Below are 21,844 nucleotides of genomic sequence, written 5' to 3'. Positions count from 1 at the left end.
GCTGCCCACTACCCTGCTGTGACACAACCAGAGCTACTCCCCTCCCCCTGCAATCTAGTAGGCAGCAAGCTGGGGAACTGCTGAACAGCTGCGGCAGGGAAGGGACAAGAGCTGCTCATGAAGTTCGGGCTCATAATGGAGCTGCTTCTGGGATGCACGGGAAGGAGTGGAAGACAGCTGGGGAGGCAGTGTCCCCTAGCTCCTTCCTGTAGTGACAAAGCTGATTCAAATGTTTCATTTAAATAATTGCAAGGCCTGGCTTGGGGAATGCATTTTCAGTTTATAATCAAGACCATATTTTAACATTGTGAAACTTGAGGGCCACAATTTAGAACTTCAAGAGCCACAGGTTGGACTCCAATAAAACAGATCATTCTGTGGTGTCGAGCACAAAAATATGAGACTGTGTTTTAATAAGGCTGATTAGAGAAACTTGTTTCTGCTGTTCTGGTAGCCCTGGTATAGCTGGATTTCACAGGTCTTATGGGAATTACATCTGACATACTTTGAAAGCAACAAGACTAAATCAAACCATTGCCTTTTTACATGTGCTGTAGTCTGGAAGGTGGAAGAGTCTTAAAGACATGTCTGGTGAGCAGACAATGCAAAGTGGTGATGTATAGTGAGATCTGTGCTCAGGGATCGCTTCCTTCCCTCATTCTTGTAGAGATGTAGATGTTTGAGATATGAGCCACACCACTTTATAGTTACAGTACACCCTAAATATGCTTTTCCACAGAGAATCATTAAATAGACTGCACATCTTACCTTCAAGGCCAAAGGGAAGATATTCTCTCTTTGACAAGATCAAATTGTTCTGATGAGCAGGATAGATACAGGTTTCATTTCAATAAAATGAAAAATTGAACAGATTTCTATTTTTTTTATAAACCTCTGCTACAGAAAAAAAGACACCTTTAGTCGTTGCCTTGACATTAGTTCCCTCTTATTGCTGTAGTGTTATTTACAGATTGCTGTCCTTAAAAATGGTGTTTAGAACTTCTATTTCATAAACATGTTTGGTCATGTTCTTGCATACCATAGGCCTTGCAAAGTGACTTCACTCCCCCTGCCCCCGCTTCTTCATGAGTTGAAAACGGGGCGGTTCTGAACTGTAATGGCACTCCATAACTGCACCAACTACTGCTTTCTGTACTGGAAAAAAACTGCTAAGGGAGAGATCCATGATGCGGGATACAGCATGCACCATGATAGCAATAGCATTTAAGATGCAAGGCTTCCTATTTTATCAAGAGTAGAAGGCATGTTATGGATCAGACAAGTATCTGATACTTCCCATTTTTTCTTCAGACTCGTATATTCAGAAAAGTCTCTCAGTGTAAATATTTAAGGGGTTCTGATGCTGCAGAGAAACATCTTGTGAGTGAGTCTGAACAAAAATCTTAGAAAGTGAGACTTTCATGCCTTCTTCCCTAAAACTCAGCCCTCTACAATGCAGTCCTTTTATTAACAGAATTGATCCATGTTGTTGTTGTTTTACTAAGGAGAGGTGATCAAGTTCAGATTTAAAAAAAAAAGAAGAAGAAAAAAAAAAAAAGAAATTGACCTGAACTTCTGTATCAAGCACATCCAACAGGTTCAGATAAACTCTGGATAAACATCCACATTTTCAAGTGATTTGATCCAAACTGAAGCTCCCTGACCTTTTGAGGTTCATTCATCATTAGTTTTTATAATGATCATTAATGAGAGAAAAGCAAGACTAATCCAAGATTTTGTGGGCCTCTATGCAAAGTAACAGATGGTGGTCTAAACCAACCTCCCCACTTATAATCAAGTCCAACCATTACCCACAATATCTGAGTCTGGCCACCTTCTGCTATTGCAGTACCCCTCCACCCCACGTACTCCTTTGGTGATGTCTCCCTGGAGCAGAAAACCAGAAGGTGGAGCTGATGGACTTTGAATTTTGAATTTTTTTTAATATGCAACTTTTGATTTTTCTTTCAGTACTTGTATTGGAGGAAAGTGGTCTTGCACAAATCTTACCTGTCCAGGTATGTGTAAAGGATCTGGGGTCAGGCACCTCATAGATTCCAAAATATTATGTTAGTTTATAATAGCCAATTGTTACTTAAGGCCAAATTCTGCCCTGAGAAGTATTTTAACAAGATTTTCTATTGTACAACGTGTGTGTCTCTTTATATAACTACATATACACATACACACCTATACACACATTGTAATAGGTATTACAATGACCTCCATAACAGCCATCTTCATTTTTCTGTTCAGCTAGATAATGCCCTTCAAAGTATGCTAGTTGAGTGTTGTTATAGGCAGAGCTGGTGGCACCATCTTTAGTTTATGCTGACCAACACTTCCCATTATAATTTAAACGGCTTGAGCTGAAATTTTTCATGCCAGATGTCTTCCTCAGATGATTTGTTTTTCCAAGAACATGAGTAGGGAAAAATACATTCTTTTGACCACATTAAAAGCATTCTTATAGCTGTTTCATTGCAAAGATTTAAAATTTGGCAGTTGGGGTTGCCTGGTGTCAGGAATTACATTTTTGTTGTTCCTGTGAAAGAAAAAATCCCAAATCTGGCTGAATTATAAACAAAAAACTTTATTTTAATGTTGGCGTTTAACTTTTGAATGCTTAACTTTGCAACCTTAATGCAAACCTTTAACACAGTTTTTTGTGTATAATAATATATAAAGAAATAAAAATAATCAATAATCCAAATTTTACACATCCAATTACCCACCTGTCTTAGGGTTTTCTGTAATGCCCACCACTGTGGTATCTAAGTCCTGACAGTTAATAGCCTGACAAACTTATAGAGCAGTGATTATCAATATTCAGTGTTAGTTTGCAGTGGATCCCAGGAGAATTTCTAAGATCAAGTGTTCATATTCTAACCGCTTTATGGGGGCTCGGTTAATGCATTCCCTGTCACTAACACTTGAGTACAGCACATGAATAACATTGTTAATCAGTCATTAAAGTTGTTCGATCTATACCAGAGTATTTGAATCTTACAGTAATAATAAAAGTTGTAGACTATTTACAACAAATACTTGCTCTGTAATAAAGGACTTTATTCTTTTTTTTAATATCAGCTGAATGCTCTGTCTCAGGAGACATTAACTTCATGACATTTGATGGGCGCAAATACACTTTCCAAGCTACCTGCCAATATATTTTGGCAAAAAGCCACAGATCTGGCAAGTTTACAGTGTCTCTGCAAAATGCTCCTTGTGGACCGGTAAGGCTTAATGCTTTCTAATTATATCTTGTATCTTCTATTTTCTGTTACCAGAGTCAGAAAAATGTGTTCAATATGGCGGGGGGTAAGGGGAAAACCAACTACCTGTACAATGTAATACTTTAAAAACAAGACTGTAGCAATGAATTTCTTTAATTAATTTATTTTTAAAGGCATTTAAATAGATTTTTTGAGGAGGATTGTGGAGAAAGCCGAATACATCTACATCCAGAGAGAGTAAGAGCTGTGCCTTGGGATCTTGATCCAGGATCCATTAAAATTAATCATTGACTCCCATTGACTTCAATAGGCATTGGATCAGGTCCTAGGTGAGGGGGAAAAATAGAAAAGATGTGCTTACTCTGAAAAATAAATGTTGATATCTGATTGTCCTGGAGGCTTCTGGGTGTGGTGGGCTCTTCTCTCTCTTCAGGTCTGCCATAAGCACATAGCAAACATAATGTAGCAATCACAGAACACTATTACCATTCTCAGTGAATTGCATAGGGGCTTCTCATTTTGTGTGCTTCTTGTAACCTGTAAAGAATTTTAGCTGTGGCGTTTGGAAAGCTGCATAAAGTTTTCGGGGCACCTGTCAAGAGTCTTGATGGTGGTGAACTCTCTCTAAATCTGTGTGTGTGTGTGTGTGTGTGTGTGTGTGTTTGTAAAGTATGGCTGAGTCTAGGAGTTCTGCTGTCTTAGGCAAATGGCCAAACATCTGCCCATTATTCTGTAGTCACACAAAAAAGTTGCATGTCTGTTCTACATGTGTGAAGCCAGTCCTGTGTGTATGTATATCATTGTAACATTACTTGTGCTGATGAAACACAGTACATTGGACAAGGTTTTTATTACCTTCATGATATCTAATACAACCATGATTAATATAGTCAGTTGGAGCATTTAACCTTGTGTTGTGGTCTTGTTAGGCCTTGCAATGTAAGCAAAGTTGGGTCAGGTCTGTACTAGTTTTCCAAGGAATACCTAGTTGCTGTGGGAAATGGTCACAGCACACATAAAAGATATTAGATAAAAACATAAATACTCTTGCTGAAAGGGTGCAACATAACTACTTTATTTCTTAGAATTTATGACAGTAACACAAAGAACCCTAAAACAGAGAGAGAGAAAAAAGGCTGTTCCTTAAGGCAGAGTGGCACAATTCACCCCACCTTGCTGTAAGCTGGCTCTTTTCAGACTGACTCCAGTCACACACTTTACTACAGACCCCTCTAGCATATAAATGGGATCATGAACTCCTTGCCCCCACCACACATTCTTCAAGTGATAACTTGTAATTCCAATACAGTCCTGAATACACCACATTTCTGAGTGTCCAACTTCCTTTTTTGGATGGTTGCCTTTCCACTTACTTCAATAGGTGCTATATATATACACCCAAGGGCAGAATTTGTCCAGTACTTAGCATCGCCTTTTATGATGAGATTACTGGTTCTGTGGATGAAGGGAAAGCAGTGGATGTATTGTTTCTTGACTTTAGCAAAGCTTTTGACACGGTCTCCCACAGCATTCTTGTCAGCAAGTTAAGGAAGTATGGGCTGGATGAATGCACTATAAGGTGGGTAGAAAGCTGGCTAGATTGTCGGGCTCAACGGGTAGTGATCAATGGCTCCATGTCTAGTTGGCAGCCGGTGTCAAGTGGAGTGCCCCAGGGGTCGGTCCTGGGGCCCGTTTTGTTCAATATCTTCATAAATGATCTGGAGGATGGTGTGGATTGCACTCTCAGCAAATTTGCGGATGATACTAAACTGGGAGGAGTGGTAGATACGCTGGAGGGGAGGGATAGGATACAGAAGGACCTAGACAAATTGGAAGATTGGGCCAAAAGAAATCTAATGAGGTTCAATAAGGATAAGTGCAGGGTCCTGCACTTAGGATGGAAGAATCCAATGCACCGCTACAGACTAGGGACCGAATGGCTCGGCAGCAGTTCTGCGGAAAAGGACCTAGGGGTGACAGTGGACGAGAAGCTGGATATGAGTCAGCAGTGTGCCCTTGTTGCCAAGAAGGCCAATGGCATTTTGGGATGTATAAGTAGGGGCATAGCGAGCAGATCGAGGGACGTGATCGTTCCCCTCTATTCGACACTGGTGAGGCCTCATCTGGAGTACTGTGTCCAGTTTTGGGCCCCACACTACAAGAAGGATGTGGATAAATTGGAAAGAGTACAGCGAAGGGCAACAAAAATGATTAGGGGTCTAGAGCACATGACTTATGAGGAGAGGCTGAGGGAGCTGGGATTGTTTAGTCTGCAGAAGAGAAGAATGAGGGGGGATTTGATAGCTGCTTTCAACTACCTGAAAGGGGGTTTCAAAGAGGATGGCTCTAGACTGTTCTCAATGGTAGCAGATGACAGAACGAGGAGTAATGGTCTCAAGTTGCAATGGGGGAGGTTTAGATTGGATATTAGGAAAAACTTTTTCACTAAGAGGGTGGTGAAACACTGGAATGCGTTACCTAGGGAGGTGGTAGAATCTCCTTCCTTAGAGGTTTTTAAGGTCAGGCTTGACAAAGCCCTGGCTAGGATGATTTAACTGGGACTTGGTCCTGCTTTGAGCAGGGGGTTGGACTAGATGACCTTCTGGGGTCCCTTCCAACCCTGATATTCTATGATTCTATGATCTGTTCTGAACTAGTGCTCCAATATTGTGTCAGGGTCACAGTGCTATGGCAGTTGCCATGTTTGAGTATTTGAGATAAAAAACTGAGCTGCTGGCCGCCTGTTCTGAGAGTAGAACTGGTTAAACTTTGTGTCCTGGCCAGATTCCAACTTGGGTAATTACATTCGGAGTCTGATTTTGATCTCACTTAACTAGTTTAAATCAGTAGCAACTCTACTGATGAGTCTGAACTTTATATAAACTGTACAGACTTTATTATTATTATTTGCTATTTGTATTCCGACAGTTCCAACAATGTGCTGGCACTGTTCAAAGACAGTCATTTCCCCTGAAAAGCTTACAGTCCACTGGAGTTACCTCTGATTTACATTGAGTGAGATCCCAGTTGCCCTCTGCCCTCTGTTTTTCTTTGTAATTCCATTTGCCTATAGTATTCTCCTTCGCTTTCTATTCAAAACTGATGTGCATTTCTAAATAGTCACTGTGTTTCACCCCTGAGGGGCTGCATTGATTACTTTCTGTAAACCCGGATACTTGTGGCACCTTAGAGACTAACAAATTTATTTGAGCATAAGCTTTCGTGAGTTACAGCCTGTAGCTCAGGAAAGCTTATGCTCAAATAAATTTGTTAGTCTCTAAGGTGACACAAGTACTCCTTTTCTTTTTGCGAATACAGACTAACACGGTTGCTACTCTGAAACCTGTAAATCCGGAGGTGTTGCTGACTCCAGTATTATAGTCTGAAAGAAAGCTCAATCCTCATTTTTAGTGCAATTAAAAAGAGAGTGTAACAAAAAATAGGAACATAAACATTAAAGATTACATATGTCTGCTTCTACAGGGTTTGTAGAATCGACCAAACTTGAGAAAGAGGGATATATTGCAGTTGTGTCCCATGTTGCTGGACTAATGACTAGCAAAATGGGATCTCCTGAAGAAACACTGTCAGCAGTTCAGTTAAGCAAATTGATGTGTGATGGCTTCCCTGTTGGCTGGCTCAGCAGGGACTGAACCAGGTCATAAACTGCTACAGCTTGAGCTCTATAATTCGGTGGTGAAACAACTCTCGTCCTGTGTATTGGGACAGAGAAGGAAACTCATAACATTCACTCATCAGTGGGTTACAGAGGCTGAGGCCAGATTAGGCCAGTTTGCACTGTCTTGGCTAGAGGGAGCTGTTTCTAAAGATGTTGGCAATAGATAATGAAGGTCTTTGGTTCAAGTTTCTGTTATGATAATATGCAAGATGCTCATTATGGGCTTTATTCTCCACTCCCATGGAGCACTCCCTTACCTCTGTGCAAAATAAGCAAGAACTTGGGCCTTACTTGCCTCAGTGGCTTTGTGCTGCTTCTACTTTGTAATGTGACCATAATGTTGATGTGTCTGACCTTCTGGGGTAATCCTCAGACTGCAGACAGCCGTGGGAGCTGTTCTAACATCACCCTCTTCTTGACCGCAGACATAGGGGTCGTGCCTAATTTATCTCTGTGGCCTGGTGATTTATAGGTGTCAGAATAGCTTCTTGGGGCAGTAAGCAGCCAGGTGTAAGTTGGAGCAGCCATCAGGCCATTTTAGTGTATGTTGGGACCCACAGTCAGGTCCAAGATCAGGTTCACTCCCACATACTTGTGTCTTGTGCTGAGTCCAGACCAGAGGATCTGTTTCCATGAATCCAAAGTGGGTATAAACTCTACTGCAGGTATAAGTGAGTGGAAAATCAGGACATATGTGGTGTAAATCAAGAGTAACTTCACTGAAGTTAATCCCTACACCATCGGAGTAGGGGTGTGAAGCATCCATTAATTTGCTTAACTATATGCCCCCCACTTGGCAAATAAACTGCTTTACACTTGGGAACATCCAACATGTGTTTCCCTTATAAAAAATAAATCTGAATTGTAATCTAAAAGATGTGTGTTGCAGAAGCTCTTATTTCTCAGGTTTCAGAGTAGCAGCCGTGTTAGTCTGTATCCGCAAAAAGAAAAGGCGTACTTGTGGCACCTTAGAGACTAACAAATTTATTTGAGCATAAGCTTTCATGAGCTATAGCTCACTTCATCGTATGAATACAGTGGAAAATACAGTGGGGAGATTTATATACACAGAGAACATGAAACAATGGGTGTTACCATACACACTGTAACCAGAGTGATCAGGTAAGGTGAGCTATTACAAGCAGGAGAGCGGGGGGGGGGAGCCTTTTGTAGTGATAATCAAGGTGGGCCATTTCCAGCAGTTGACAAGAACGTCTGAGGGTGGGGGGGAATAAACATGCCTAAAAGTGGCAATTCTTCAACAAAAAAACTTCAAAAACAGACTCCAACAAGAGACTGCTGAATTGGAATTAATTTGCAAATGGGATACAATTAACTTAGGCTTGAATAAAGACTGGGAGTGGATGGGTCATTACACAAAGTAAAACTATTTCCACATGTTTATTCCCCCCCGCCCACACACACACACACTGTTCCTCAGAGGTTCTTGTCAACTGCTGGAAATGGCCCACCTTGATTATCACTACAAAAGGTTTCTACCCCCCACCCCCACCCCGCTTTCTGGCTGGTAATAGCTTACCTTACCTGATCACTCTCGTTACAGTGTGTATGTTAACGCCCATTGTTTCATGTTCTCTGTGTATATAAATCTTCCCACTGTATTTTCCACTGAATGCATCCGATGAAGTGAGCTGTAGCTCACGAAAGCTTATGCTCAAATAAATTTGTTAGTCTCTAAGGTGCCACAAGTACTCCTTTTCTTATTTCTCAGTGATCTGAAATTTTTGGTCCCCTTTTTTTTAAATGACTATTACATTTTTTTCACTGTTCAGTCCCATCACCTTCAAGCAGATTAAAAAAATGAAGAAAGAAAATACCTGAAGAGATTCCAGCCCTTTGAATCACAAAGACACTAGTCAGCTAGCGCCTTAGAGCTGGTGACATAAACAGTCATCAGGCAACAAGTGATTTCAGAATGATGTGAAATTTTGTTTAAGCACTTTTTGGAAAGCGACTCAGGAAAGTGATAGGCACAGCTTAACCTTATCTGAGTTTCAAGTGACAACATCACTGGCTTTGTAGTTTGTATGATGAGGGATTCTGAATTTTTGTTAAGTGTCTAGTGAGAGACAAAGCAGTTCATGTGAAAACACCTGCTGATAGTTGGCTGAGGCAATGATATGAAAGAAACAATTCACTGAAACAGAGAATTATTGTCAGGTAAAATTTCTTCTATAGAATCTTTGGTGGAGATAGCAAACCTTCTGCAGAACAATGTTCGATAGTTAATAAATATTAACACATTATATGGCTACAGTTCGTTGTATGTAGAAGCTGGGAGGCATTATTTGCAAGTTTAGGACTGAGTGTTCAGCCAATCTCTGAAAATATATCTGAAGATTTTATGGCACAGCCATTTTCATGTGCAATATTCTGAATTTACATTCACAAATAAGGACAGCCATACTGGGTCGGACCAATGGTCCATCTAGCCCAGTACCCTGTCTTCCAACAGTGGCCAATGCCACTCAGAGTGAATGAACAGAACAGGCAAACACTGAGTGATCCATCCCCTCTCATCCACTTCCAGTTTCTGGCAGTCAGAGGTGAAAGACACCCAGAGCATGTGGTTGCATTCCTGACCATCTTGGGCAGTGGTGGGCAACCTGAGGCCCACGGGCTGCACGCGACCTGTCGGTAATCTGCTGGCAGGGCACAAGATAGTTTGTTTACATTGACCATCCGGAGGCACGGCCGCCTGCAGCTCCCAGTGCCCATGGTTTGGCCAATGGGAGCTGCGGGAAGCGGCGGCCAGCACATCCCTTTGGTCTGCGCCGCTTCCCGCAGCTCCCATTGACCGGGAATGGTGAACCGCGGCCACTGGGAGCTGCAGGGGGGTTGTGTGGTGGATGGTCAATGTAAACAAACTGTCTCGCAGCCCGCCAGCAGATTATCCTGACAGGCTGAAGGTTGCCCACCACTGATCTTGGGTAATAGTGATTGATGGACCTATCCTCCATGCACTTAACTAATTCTTTTTTTGAATCCAGTTATACTTTTGGTTTTCACAATATCCCCTGGCAATGAGTTCTGTAGGTTCGCTGTGCATTGTGTAAAGAAGTACTTCCTTTTGTTTTTAAACCTGCTACCTATTAATTTCATTGGGCGACCCTGGGTTCTTGTGTTATGTAAAGGAGTAAATAACACAAAATCATTAAATGACATGATCTTAACATAAAAATTATTGTATGCATTTTTATTAATTCAGTAAATATTGTCAATAAGACAACATGAATAATAATTTTTAATGCTGGCACCATGACCATGCTATTGAAACACTTTGTATCCAGTACACACCATTTATATTGGTTTAAAAATGGGTTCCTACAAAACTGAGCCCATTCTGAACTTCTTTATAAAAGAAGAAGTTAGATAACTCAATCATAAAATGAATTTAAATTGTTTTAATAAAAATAGAAGTTTAAAAGTAGGAAGATTGAATTCTGAAAGGCCAAGTCAGTATAATTTAAAAGGGAGAGACTGCTTTCAATGCATCTACTTTAACTATCATTTAAACATGCTTATCAGTACTGCACTAGTAGGAATATCCCATTCATTTCTTTCCACCACTAGTTTTCTGCAGCACATTACATAGCTCCATCTTTCAAGGAAGAATGTTTAAAACATATTGCTTTCAAATTACTCTCATTGTTCTGTTTACAAATCATGGCCCTTGCAATGAGCTCTCTATGGGTGGGCCCAGTACCCATGCAGAATTCTATTGACGTCATGGGGCTCCACATGGGTGCTAGGATCTAGCTGCAGGTTGGATTCTAAGAAGATGATACATATGTTAGGTTACACATTTACAGCTGAACAAACAATATACAGCAAATCATTATTCGCTGAACTGAGCCTCTTTTTCTGCTGGTTGAGACCAGATCATTATTTCCTCAATTTTTGTGTTTGAAATAACTTGATAAAGTTTTTGCTATTATTTGTAAATTCTGGATAGGTCACAAACAATTAGCTATGATAATTCAATACTTGATATTTGGGATTCTAGCCATGTTGGTTAGTTGATTAGTCACATAAGCAATACGGTATTGTTTCAGTTTCTTGATTGGATGAGAATCACTCTTATAAACAAGAGGGCATGAAGAAGCCAGTCAGGCTTTGAAATAACATGAACAAATACTGAACTGTGTGTGGAAAATCATCCTTTACATGCACAGGTATTTAATTTGCTTGTGAAGAGGCATGTTTTTGTGTGTACAGATACGTGTCGAGTATATGTCTCTATCGGTAATCCAAATAGTTGGTAGATCTGAAAAAATATTTCAGCGGTTGTATTTTTTTTAGCTGCCTCTTTTAGGTAAAATATGAGTGATGGTGCTTTTTAGTGATACAAGGAAGTCCTTGAATGCAATTGGTGTTCCATATGAATCTGTTGCAAATCTACATTTTAATGGTGCTGCTAATGGTGCTGCATGAACCCATAAAACAAATTATGGATGTGAATTACTGGCAGTTGCTTTTTCTAGTAACCTCTTAACATTCAGTACCCTGACTTCTGCCTTGCTATTTGTAGGAGGAAACAGTGGACTGGGGGTGACTTGTCTACACCTAGGCACTGATGTGAATATTTTAAGTCCATTTGCTGAATAATGTCTGCAATGAACATTGTCTGGATTGCATGTCTAAAAAATATGAATTCCATGTGCATTATTGTAGCACTTGATGTGTGCTTGGTGGAATAATAGTTGCAACAAACTTTGCAAATAGTTCTGTCCATTTAAATGATGTCTAGGCAAGCTTTCTTTTCTGCACTGGTTTTCAGGCTCTATTTCTGATATCATTGGCTCCTTAGATTTGTTGTAATTATTTCTGTGTTTGTACAATGCTTAGCACAATAGGGTCCTTGGTTCATGACTGCAACTTTACAATAATCTTTTCAGCATCTGTTCATGTTTGGTTAATAAGCTTTTTCATGAGCTAATCAAATGAAAATGAGTCAATTACATTACATGAAGGCAGACAGCTAAATATTGACAAAAATTATAAGTGCTTGTGTACAAATGCAAGATGTCTAAATACTAAGATGGGTGAAGTTGAGTGCCTCGTATTAAATGAGGATATTGATATAATAGGCATCACAGAAACTTGATGGAACAATCATAATCAACGGGACATGGTATTGCCAGGGTACAAAATATATAGGAATGGCAAAGTAGGTTGCAATGGTGGGGAAGTGGCACTATATGTGAAAGAAAGCATAGAGCCAAGTATTGTAAAAATTTTAAATGAATCAGACAGTACCATAGAACTCTCTACGAACAACAAAATACTATGTACTATTCAGCCTATATACTCTTGATTTCATGTGCTTAGTCACAGGTATGTCTTGAAAGCAACCTCTTCTTCTTATATGGTTTTCAGTTTGTCTTTCAACCTCTCAGTGGTTTTATGGAGGTCATCAGATTTGCTTCTACATCTGCACTGAATTTCAAGTTTGATTGGGCCATGATCCGCTAGAAGTCAGCACTTAAAGTGTTATGTATATATTCACTTTTTGCTTGCAGATTGACCCAAATCCTTTCCCTGTGCCCAGCCTGAGTAGCTGGGTTGGATGCTGGGTTTTTCCATGGACAATGTGTAGGAAGTGTTGGTGAGACAGAATCCTTCTTACCCTAGTGATAGAGAAACTGGAGAGCTTCTCTATGGCTATCACTCTAGCTTCTGGGTTGGAGTATCCCCCAGAGCCTTTCTGATTCCCCTCTGCATGTAGTGATTTGTGGGATGATGTGGTCAGTGGTTGATCCACCAGCCGTGTCTCAAAGTCCCACCATTGTGACAGTGGGATATTTCTCTTGCCTTCCTACAGTCTCTTATAACCACTTCAAGTGAGACACTTTCACCAGCTCTTGCTGCAATGCCTGCCTCACACTGAAGATTTTTAATATGGTTTGCCAGATTTCTGTTGCATCATCATGCTTGTGCTGCATCTTCAACACTTGAAGTTTAATCAAGTTACATGAACCTAAGGCCAAAGGTAAAGGTTTCAAACATCTCTCTTTGGCTTTGTGTTCTGTTGTAGAAGAAGAAATGTTTATGAAAATGCATACATAATAATATATTAAGAAAAAAACTGAACAAACATGATAGACCTGGTTACTTTGGAGTCAGTGAGTCCTACTGCTTGCCTGCATAAGAGAGTAAGAGGGTGCAAAGAGTCCACTTAATCTCCTGAGTGGGTTACTTGCATTGTCAGAGTTTGTACTGGGGGAGAGCAGCACCTGTGGGCTGCAATTCCCCTTCCTGGGTAGGTGGTGGGGAATGGGCAAAATCTCCGTTCTGCTGGTCCCAAAACATCCCAGCCTGTTCACTGGAGCCAGTGCAGAAAGTGAAATAATCTGTGCTGGCAAAAGGCTTGATACAGATTACTCCCATTCTGAAGCAAAGAAACAGCAGAAACCAAATTGTGACCATGCTTCACAGTCTGGTTCCTATGCTGCTCAGATATGTACTTAAATGTAATAAACAACTATGTTACCACAACTGAAAGATGGAAAAGCCATTGCAGGTCATCTGTTCCATGTCACTTCCAGTGCAGGATTGGCCCTACAGTACATTTTCTAGGGTTTTATCTGGTTACAAAAGTACCAGTTGCTGAATGTTATTCTAACAAGTAAAGTCTGTTAGTTCTGTTTGACTTATCAAGCATTTCTTTCCCCTTTCCCAGTGCTATTTCTTTGAATGGGAGGCTAAATGGGTTCAGCTACTCACAAAGACAGAGGTACTTGTCTGGAACTCTGATAGCTATTGAATCATCTGTGTGGATAGGTGCCAGGTTATTTAGCATGTGTCTGTAACTGTGATACATTGGAAAAATTCAATGTTCAGTGAATCTTGAACTCATACTGCTTTCCACCTGTTTGGTGCAGTATCTAGTGGTAGTTCACTCTACTGTAATATAAAACATGCTGGAATATTAAGTGCTCAATACTTGATTGAGGTACCAAGTGGTTTCACTACTTGCTTTAGGTTTTTTCTTACATCATCTAGTTTCTTTATCTGGCTATGTTTCTTTGTGCAAATTTACAAAATGTGGGCCAGGTAGGTTTTGCATGTCTAGCTTGGATCATGGGAATCTTTCTGAATGCAAAGACCATTGCTAACAAGCCACAGGTGTACACTGCATGAGCATATAACTGTCTCCATTTGACAATTTTTATGCCAAAAGCACATATTTCGAAGTCCAAAATGAAAGGCTGCAGGCCTGGGAAAAGTTTTCTGACTATCCAAGCATACTACAGCTCCCAAAGAAGCTTACTAGAAACCCTGAAAAACATGTGACAAAATCAAACATTAATTTTTAATAAAACCCAACCTGTTACAAAATTGCACAATAGAATTGTGAGAATAATATTCAGTAAATAATTTACTTGATAAATTTTGCCTCTTTTTCTGTTCACAAAGTATTCATGAGCTGCCTACAATGTAGTCATATTTATTAGTTATTTGAAATTATTTGTGCAACATTTTCATTGCATAATTATTGGTCTTTCAATTTCAGAGCACTTAGTTTACTGCAACTCAAGTGTTCAATTTATGAACTTTGAACAGTGTTAGTTGGTTTTACCATGTATGGTACATGGCATGTTCCTATTCCTAGATTAGATTTAACACAATTCTCTGAATCAGGTTTCTGCCGCAGAATCCTGGTGATCACTTACAATACAAAGTCTGATTATTTAGATCTTTTATACCATTGATCACTGTGTGTCACTGACCTGAGTGCAAGGAACTACCAGGGGTCGATTAGATTGTTTTAGAATGATTTTGTTCCTTCCTTTGGTGTAAGATTTAGCTAGTGTCCGTAGAGAACCAGTACAACTCTCAAGTATCCTCCTATATGTAGTCCTGGCTGTGTCATTCTTATCACTGTTTTAGTTCAATCCGTATGTGGTTGGATAAAGTGGCACAGCAAGCATGTGTCATCAAAGCCCTGTTGCCAGTGAGTCTGCAGCGTAGTTCTGAGATGAGTTTAATCAGCTAGATAAAAGGACTGCTTGTAAGACATGGCAAATAGGTTAGGCCAGCGGATTTCAGATCTCTTGCCTGGGAAAAAATGAGCCCAAATACACTTTAAAATCATGTATGCCATGGATCCTCTTTTTATATACATCATATATTGCTATTGCTTTCAAAAGCATTCTAGGTTTAGAAATAACTTAGATATGGCAAAAACCCATTTCCATTTAAATGGAATGACTGACTCATATTGTTTCTTTGCATTATAATGTGCAGAATGTAATTTTGTTTACAAGCATCAACTTTCAGTAAAGTTTTTCTGGAAATAAATGAGCCTGATCCAAAGCCTACTGAAGTTAATATAATGTCCCATTGATTGCATAGGGCTTTGTATCAGGCCCTATAAAAAGATTTTGCTGTATTTGTTTTTATATCTCTTAGTTTAAGCTGTATTTGTCTAATATGTTACAAGTGTATTCAAACATCTATATTTAAATATCTCAATATTAACTTTATTTTAAATTGAACTTCAAAACCACATACTTTACAAATACATTTTTCTAAAGAGGCAAGATACAATTGAAAATTATTTACAGTTTCCCTCTCTCCATACTTCTGCTTTAACATTTAACCCGACTCAAAATGTTTCTCTTACTCCTGTTTGCAGAACCAAGATGGATCATGTATCCAATCAATCAATCTTATTCTTAATCAGGATCCCAAGAGGCAAGTGACTCTGACTCATTCAGGAGATGTTTTGATATATGATCAGTACAAAATTAGCCTGCCCTATTCAGATGGTAAGGAATAATAAATACATAAGTAAATAATGCGTATCAAGTACCAAAGCAGTATTTTTAAAACCATGTGTATGAATTATGTTGTTGCCATTTGACACATTGCTAATTCCCCATAGGTTGGCACCAACTGGTGTTTCACTAACTAACTGCAGTGGTATTTAATGCCTTGATGACAAAAATATTCATTATTAGTATTATGCCAGAAGCCTCTTGCATGAAGATAAAGTAAATTGTATCTTTGACAGGCCCATAGTCTATCACTCAGACTACAAGTTCCTTTAGTTCTGTCCTAAAAGCAAAATTCTCTCCAGTCATCATTGTATGTTTTGACGTCAACTTTTCTCCTCTCCTTACTCATACAGAACTCACAGCAATGTCAGTGGGAGTTCTTCTTGCTCTACTTACATAGCATATTAGTGTTGAGATCCACCTGAGATCCACCAGAGGAGTTCTGCCTTAAGTTTGGGTTTTGTATTTTCTTGCCTCAACCCAGTGCATTTTTAATGTATCATTGTTAGGAGAAGCAAGTATATTGCATATTAAACCATAGCCCCATCCTGCAAGGATCTGTGTTGACTTCAGTGAGAGCTTAAGGGCACTCAGCATCTTGCAAGATCAGGCTCTGTGGGTACTGTCCAAAATGTCTGTGCAATGTGCAGTACATTGCCACCAGCATGATGATGTCACCTGCCTACAGCTGATTATTTGAAAAAATTGTGTTTTTAAAACTATTTGATTCTACTTACTCTTTATGAAGTTGCAGTGATCCTTTGATGTGTTTTACACAACTTGAGAGAATGTATCAAACATTTAATTTGCCTTATGAGACAGTAAAATACATCCTATTCTCCTATGATACATCACTATTGCTTTTTTGGGGGTTCAGAATATGGAAAATGTAACTGACATAAAATAAAAAGCGTTATTGAAATTAGAACAAGGTTCTTAACCATTTTCTTTCAACTTACCTTTTTTCCCCTTCCCCTCCCCACCAGATTCTTTTGAAATCAGGAAGCTCTCCTCTGTGTTTTTGCAAGTAAAGACCAACATTGGACTACAGATACTGTATGACAGGCAGGGGCTAAGGCTCTATCTTCAAGTTGATGACCGATGGAAGGATGATACTGTGGGCCTTTGTGGAACCTTCAATGGGAACTTGCAGGATGACTTTTTGTATGAATGACTACTGTCTTTTTTCATATATTTAGAGTGGTATAGAAAATATGCATGCTGAAGATTCTTGGACAGATACCAAGAGTTTGACTTCATATTTCCCCCTCCTCTCCCTCAGAATGCTGGAACTGAGAAGTTGGTTTTGATTTGCTAGAAGGGGAAACCTTTAAGACACTATAAACCTCATTGATGTTGATGTCTTTTTTTAAATGAAAATAATCATATAAAAATACACTAGAATATACACAAGTTCTAGTAGCTCCCAGATCTAGTTTATTGGGAGATTTGTGCCTGAAAATGTCTCCTTCCCGAAGGACTTTCTGCTTCCTCGCAAGCCTTTCCTTATCTCTTTCCAGATCCTAGTCTCCACTACCATTCTAATCTCCTTTCTCCAACAGAGTCCCCATTGTGCTGAGTCTTGCAGCCTAGCAGTAGATTTCAAAATGAATTTGCCTGTTGTTTGAGCTTCACTTTGTTGTGAATGCATTGGAACATAGTTAGAGCTGCATGAGCACTCCAGTGAAACATATTAAATCTGGTCCGTTTTGCTCTGAAGTCTGTGTGCAGTCTTGCAGACCCAGCACAGTGAAATGGCTTCAGGATGAAGAAATAGTCAACTATAAAGAAGGGAGAAAGTAAAGGGGAAAGGAGTGAAAAAGAATAAAGAGGAGTTAACAGAACAGAGAGGAGTTGAGCTCATTTAGAGCAGGAAGAGACTTTCCTCTGTCCTGTCAGAAGGAAAGAAAAAAAGTGTTAATTTTTAAATTAAACTGAATACTTTTTATTAAAGCTGGTAGAAAAATGGGAACATTTTTTACACAAAAATGTCCCTAATTTTTTGAAAGGTTTTAGAACTATATTTCCCCCCCAACTAGCTCTATCTTTTATTTTAAAGATATAAAGAATCATCAGGTGACACTGCCTAGATCACACTGGGATGTGCCATAAATTTGCCAACGGTATTTACAAGATGCCACGATATTCTTACATTCTTAAAGTTTAATTCACAATCATTAGATGTTTGCAACACCCCTCTCAATCTCCAAACCTGCCCATCTGTAACACAAGCCATCCAAATGGGTGACAAATGACTGAAATGTGACAGCTGCACCATAACTGGCAGATTACAGTGTTTAAGTAAAAAACCATAATTGAAATCTAATGCCATAATTGACAAATTATAATGGTTTTTAAGGGTCTTTTCTCACTGTGTGAAGCACATGATCTGGTTATGCAATCTCTTAGGGTACGTCTACATCACAATAAAAGACCTGTGACATGGCCATGGCTGGCCTGGGTCAGCTGACTTGGACTTGTGGTGCTCTCGCTGTGGGACTAAAAGTTGCTGTGTAGGTGCTCAGGCCGGATCCCGGGCTCTGAAACCCGGCAAAGCGGGTGGGTCTCTGAGCCTGGGCTCCAGCCCAAGCCTGAATGTCTACACTGCAATTTTTAACCCAGCAGCCTGATCCCTGTGAACCTGAGTCAGTTGAGCCAGGCTCTGAGGCTTGGTGCTGTGGGGTTTTTATTGCAGCATAGATGTACCCAAAACCTCCTGCCCATCCCCAATTAACTTGTAACAGATTATAAGCCTGGTTGATTTGCTTTACACAGTGATAAAAGCTCCTTAAAAACCATTCGTCCAACAAAACATACAGGTATCATACAGAGGTGAGGCTCAAGTGAGAGTGGGTGTGTGCATGGCTATGGCAGTGGGGTCCTGGCCCAGACTACCCCCAAAATTAATGAATGCAGCCTCCCTCTCTACAGAGGGTGCCGCCTACTCCATTATTGTGGCTTTTCCACAAAAAATGCTGCATTCCCCCTCTCCAGTTAATGCAATCCTCCCACACACTGTGCTACCCTGCCACAGAATTAGTGCAACTCCCCTGCCTCCACAATACAAAAAAGGTCCCCCTCACATATATATATGAAATAAATGCAATTCTAGTTACTGCTGGCTGACTCCTTTATACCTTGCAGGTGCTGCTGCACCTCTGCTGTTTTTCTGGGGCCAAGCAACACTCAGCTGCTCCTTCTATCACATCTCTGGGCCCCTTGCTTCTCCGCCTCTTCCCTTTTTCTTCCAGGGACCAGAGAGAGTTCTGGCAGGGGAGATGGCTGGGGCAGACAGAGGATTCTAAGTAGGAGAGAGATGAGGAAGGAGTGGAATGGAAAAGGAACTATTTTTACCAGAGGAGGGACAGAGGAGTGAGCAGAAAGAGCACAGGGTATTTCTACACAGCAATTTAACACCTGTGGCTGGCCGGTGTCAGCAGACTCAGGCTCACGGGCTCGGGCTGCAAGGCTGTAAAATTGCAGCATAGATATTTTGGGTCGGGCTGGAACCCGTACTCTGGGATCCATGCCTACACGGCACTTTTATAGCCCCTCAATCTGAGCCCCTTTAGCCTGAGTCTGCTGACACAGACCAGTTGCGAGTGTTTAATTGCTGTGTAGACATACTCTCCTGTTGGAGCACTGCCCGAGAGTACAGTGAGACAGGGATGCTGACCAACTTCATAGCAGGATGTGATGCAGTTGAACAGTCATGTTGTAAATTTGTGATGTTGTCAGTGACTGACCTTTGTCTTGCAAAAGATCTCCCGTAGGAGTACCTGAAAGCAGCCCGCAGCTGTTTGGAAACTCCTGGAAAACTTCATCGGCATGTGCACCTGGGTATGACCATTCACCAGTGGACCCATGTGATATCCACTTACAGGCAGGTGAGCAGTAAAGATCAATCATTATTGATTTGACACCAAAATGTTTCATCCTGCTGTATCTCTGAGCCCGAGCCACAACAACTAAACAACTATTTTTAGTGCACTAGTATGAGCCCCACTAGCACAAGTGTGTGGATCCAGGCTGGGAGTCTTGGTCCCAGATGCAGTATAGACATACCCACTAAAGCCCAGATCCAGAAAGGTTCTTAGGTGTCTAAGTCCCAGTTTTGGGCTCCACTGTGATCCACAGAACTCCTGCTTGGCTATTGTCTAATCCTGTAGGCACCTGTGTTTCTGCTTCTGGGCATGTGCACTGCTGCCTTACTCTAGGCCGCCAGTTACCTCTCTCATACCTATGCCCCAGAGCAATTCACAAATTGCAGGAGAAAAAACATTTGTCCACCTAACTCGCATGCAGGTGCTGATCCAGTAGGTGTGCTCGGAGACTGCCTGCTGGATTGAGTCCCATTCGAAATTGTTGTGGTGGTGATGCCGACCCTATAACTTTTAGTACAGTGGTAAGAGCTCTCATCTGGGAGGTGGCAAAGCCAGGGTCCAGTTCCCCATCTCCAATGACTATCTAATTGTTTATTCAAAGCAGAATAGCTTCAACAGGAGAGATTGTGGGAGCCCCACACCAGAATATCCTGTAGCTCGGTGGTTACAGGCACACTCCTGAGTGGTGGTAAGCTGCTGTTCAAATCCTTTCCATGCTTCAGGTGAGTGCTCTAACCACTGAGTTAAAAGTTATAAACTGGGTACCATCACCACCACACATTTTGTGTGGTGTTAGGCAGATACCATTACCACCTTCTCCTCCTCCTATCATTTGATGTGGAGTGAGGCAGGTGCCTAACACATTCTCATAAGAAATGACTTAGATGTGTAAGCTGCTTGACTCCAGGAGAAGGGTTTCCTTTTGTGGATGACTAGCAGAAATAGTCATCTCCCTACAGCCTGGACTTAGTGCCTATCTCTGTGAGAGGGGCAGGGCTTAGGACACATCCCTCTCATCGGCATCTTCCATTGGCTAGTTTAGGTTTTGTGGATCGCAGTGTTATTACTGTGTTTTTCTAGGCTTAGCATCACAATGCCTAAATCCCTTTATGGAGCCGGGCTTGACTGCTTCTCCAGCCATCAGTGCAATTTCTATTGATAGCAATGGAAGTTGCACATACAGATCTACTATAAAGTAAAATATGTTCATAAATCTCTTGCTGTGGTCAGCTTCAATAAACAGTACTACTTCCTCCTCTAAGAACTCTACCAAGTGTTAATAGTTTTGGAGCTAAAATATGTTTGTTTTAATGTGTTACCTTAACAGCCTCTTATGCAGCAGAAGCTTGTAGCATCGTTACAAAAGAACTCTTTGCTCCTTGCCACACCTATCTGAGTCCTGTTTCCTATTTTGAGCAGTGCAGAAGGGACACCTGCAAATGTGGCCAGATTTGTTTGTGCTCTGCTTTAGCCAATTATGCTCATCAATGCCGAAGACATGGAGTGATGATAGATTTTAGGTCTAGCATCCCAGACTGTGGTAAGTTGTCTTTCAGTTCAGGTTTAATAACTTAATGTCATAGGTTTTATGCATGGTGGTGAGCAAACTAAATGGGATGCTGCCTATTCCATATATGGGACCAATGAATTATAGTCCATTCTTTTTATACATGGTACTAGGATGAGGTTCCTTTTCTCACCAAATCAGAATAAATGCTGTAATTTATCAGAAGGTCATTTCTAATAGCTCTTTCTCTGTTCTCCCACTCACACATCATAACATATAATTCTCTTAATCTGGGAATCAAGGCTGAATTTTTTTCAAAACAGGCTAGGGAAGATGCATCTTCCACTATTTTTGTGTGTCTAAATCTCCTAGACTACTTTGAATATCTCATCCCAAATATCGGTATTTGTGCAGTTCATGGGATGGATAAATAGCTTCTGGTTCTCTCTAATCAGAGTAGGGCTCTGTGAATTTTTTAAACTAGATCACTGATGAATTAGTGTGTTGATAGCTAATGTCAGGTAGCAGAAATCCACATTTGAAAGATTGAAATCCTCCAACAATTCTTCAAGAACCTGAGTCTCTTTTTTCCCCCATTGATATGTGGCAGTTGTGGTCGATCCCTCAGTTAGTGGAACTACACTAGACTGCATGTGTTCTTGACTATTGCAAATAAAATTTCAGATTGTGTGATTCAACAGCTGTAAAGCACCAACATCTTAATCAGTTGCTTC

At 40.5% G+C, this 21,844-nt stretch overlaps 1 protein-coding gene across 2 annotated transcripts in view; it reads left to right on the top strand.

The window, feature by feature from the left end:
- OTOG (otogelin) overlaps positions 1–21,844 on the top strand; it is a 173,636-nt gene that overhangs the window by 35,857 nt on the left and 115,935 nt on the right. For both annotated transcript variants that reach the window (XM_038405412.2, XM_038405411.2), the window contains exons 14-19: positions 1,972–2,018; positions 3,091–3,236; positions 15,578–15,710; positions 16,706–16,883; positions 19,482–19,606; positions 20,931–21,143. In XM_038405412.2, coding sequence (XP_038261340.1) covers positions 1,972–2,018; positions 3,091–3,236; positions 15,578–15,710; positions 16,706–16,883; positions 19,482–19,606; positions 20,931–21,143 — 842 coding nt within the window. The remainder of the gene's footprint in view (positions 1–1,971; positions 2,019–3,090; positions 3,237–15,577; positions 15,711–16,705; positions 16,884–19,481; positions 19,607–20,930; positions 21,144–21,844) is intronic.

This window comes from Dermochelys coriacea, chromosome 6 (assembly GCF_009764565.3).
Source record: "Dermochelys coriacea isolate rDerCor1 chromosome 6, rDerCor1.pri.v4, whole genome shotgun sequence".
Taxonomy (NCBI): Eukaryota; Metazoa; Chordata; order Testudines; family Dermochelyidae; genus Dermochelys; species Dermochelys coriacea.
Note: the sequence above shows the minus strand (reverse complement) of the source record. Positions and strands in the feature narration are given on the sequence as shown.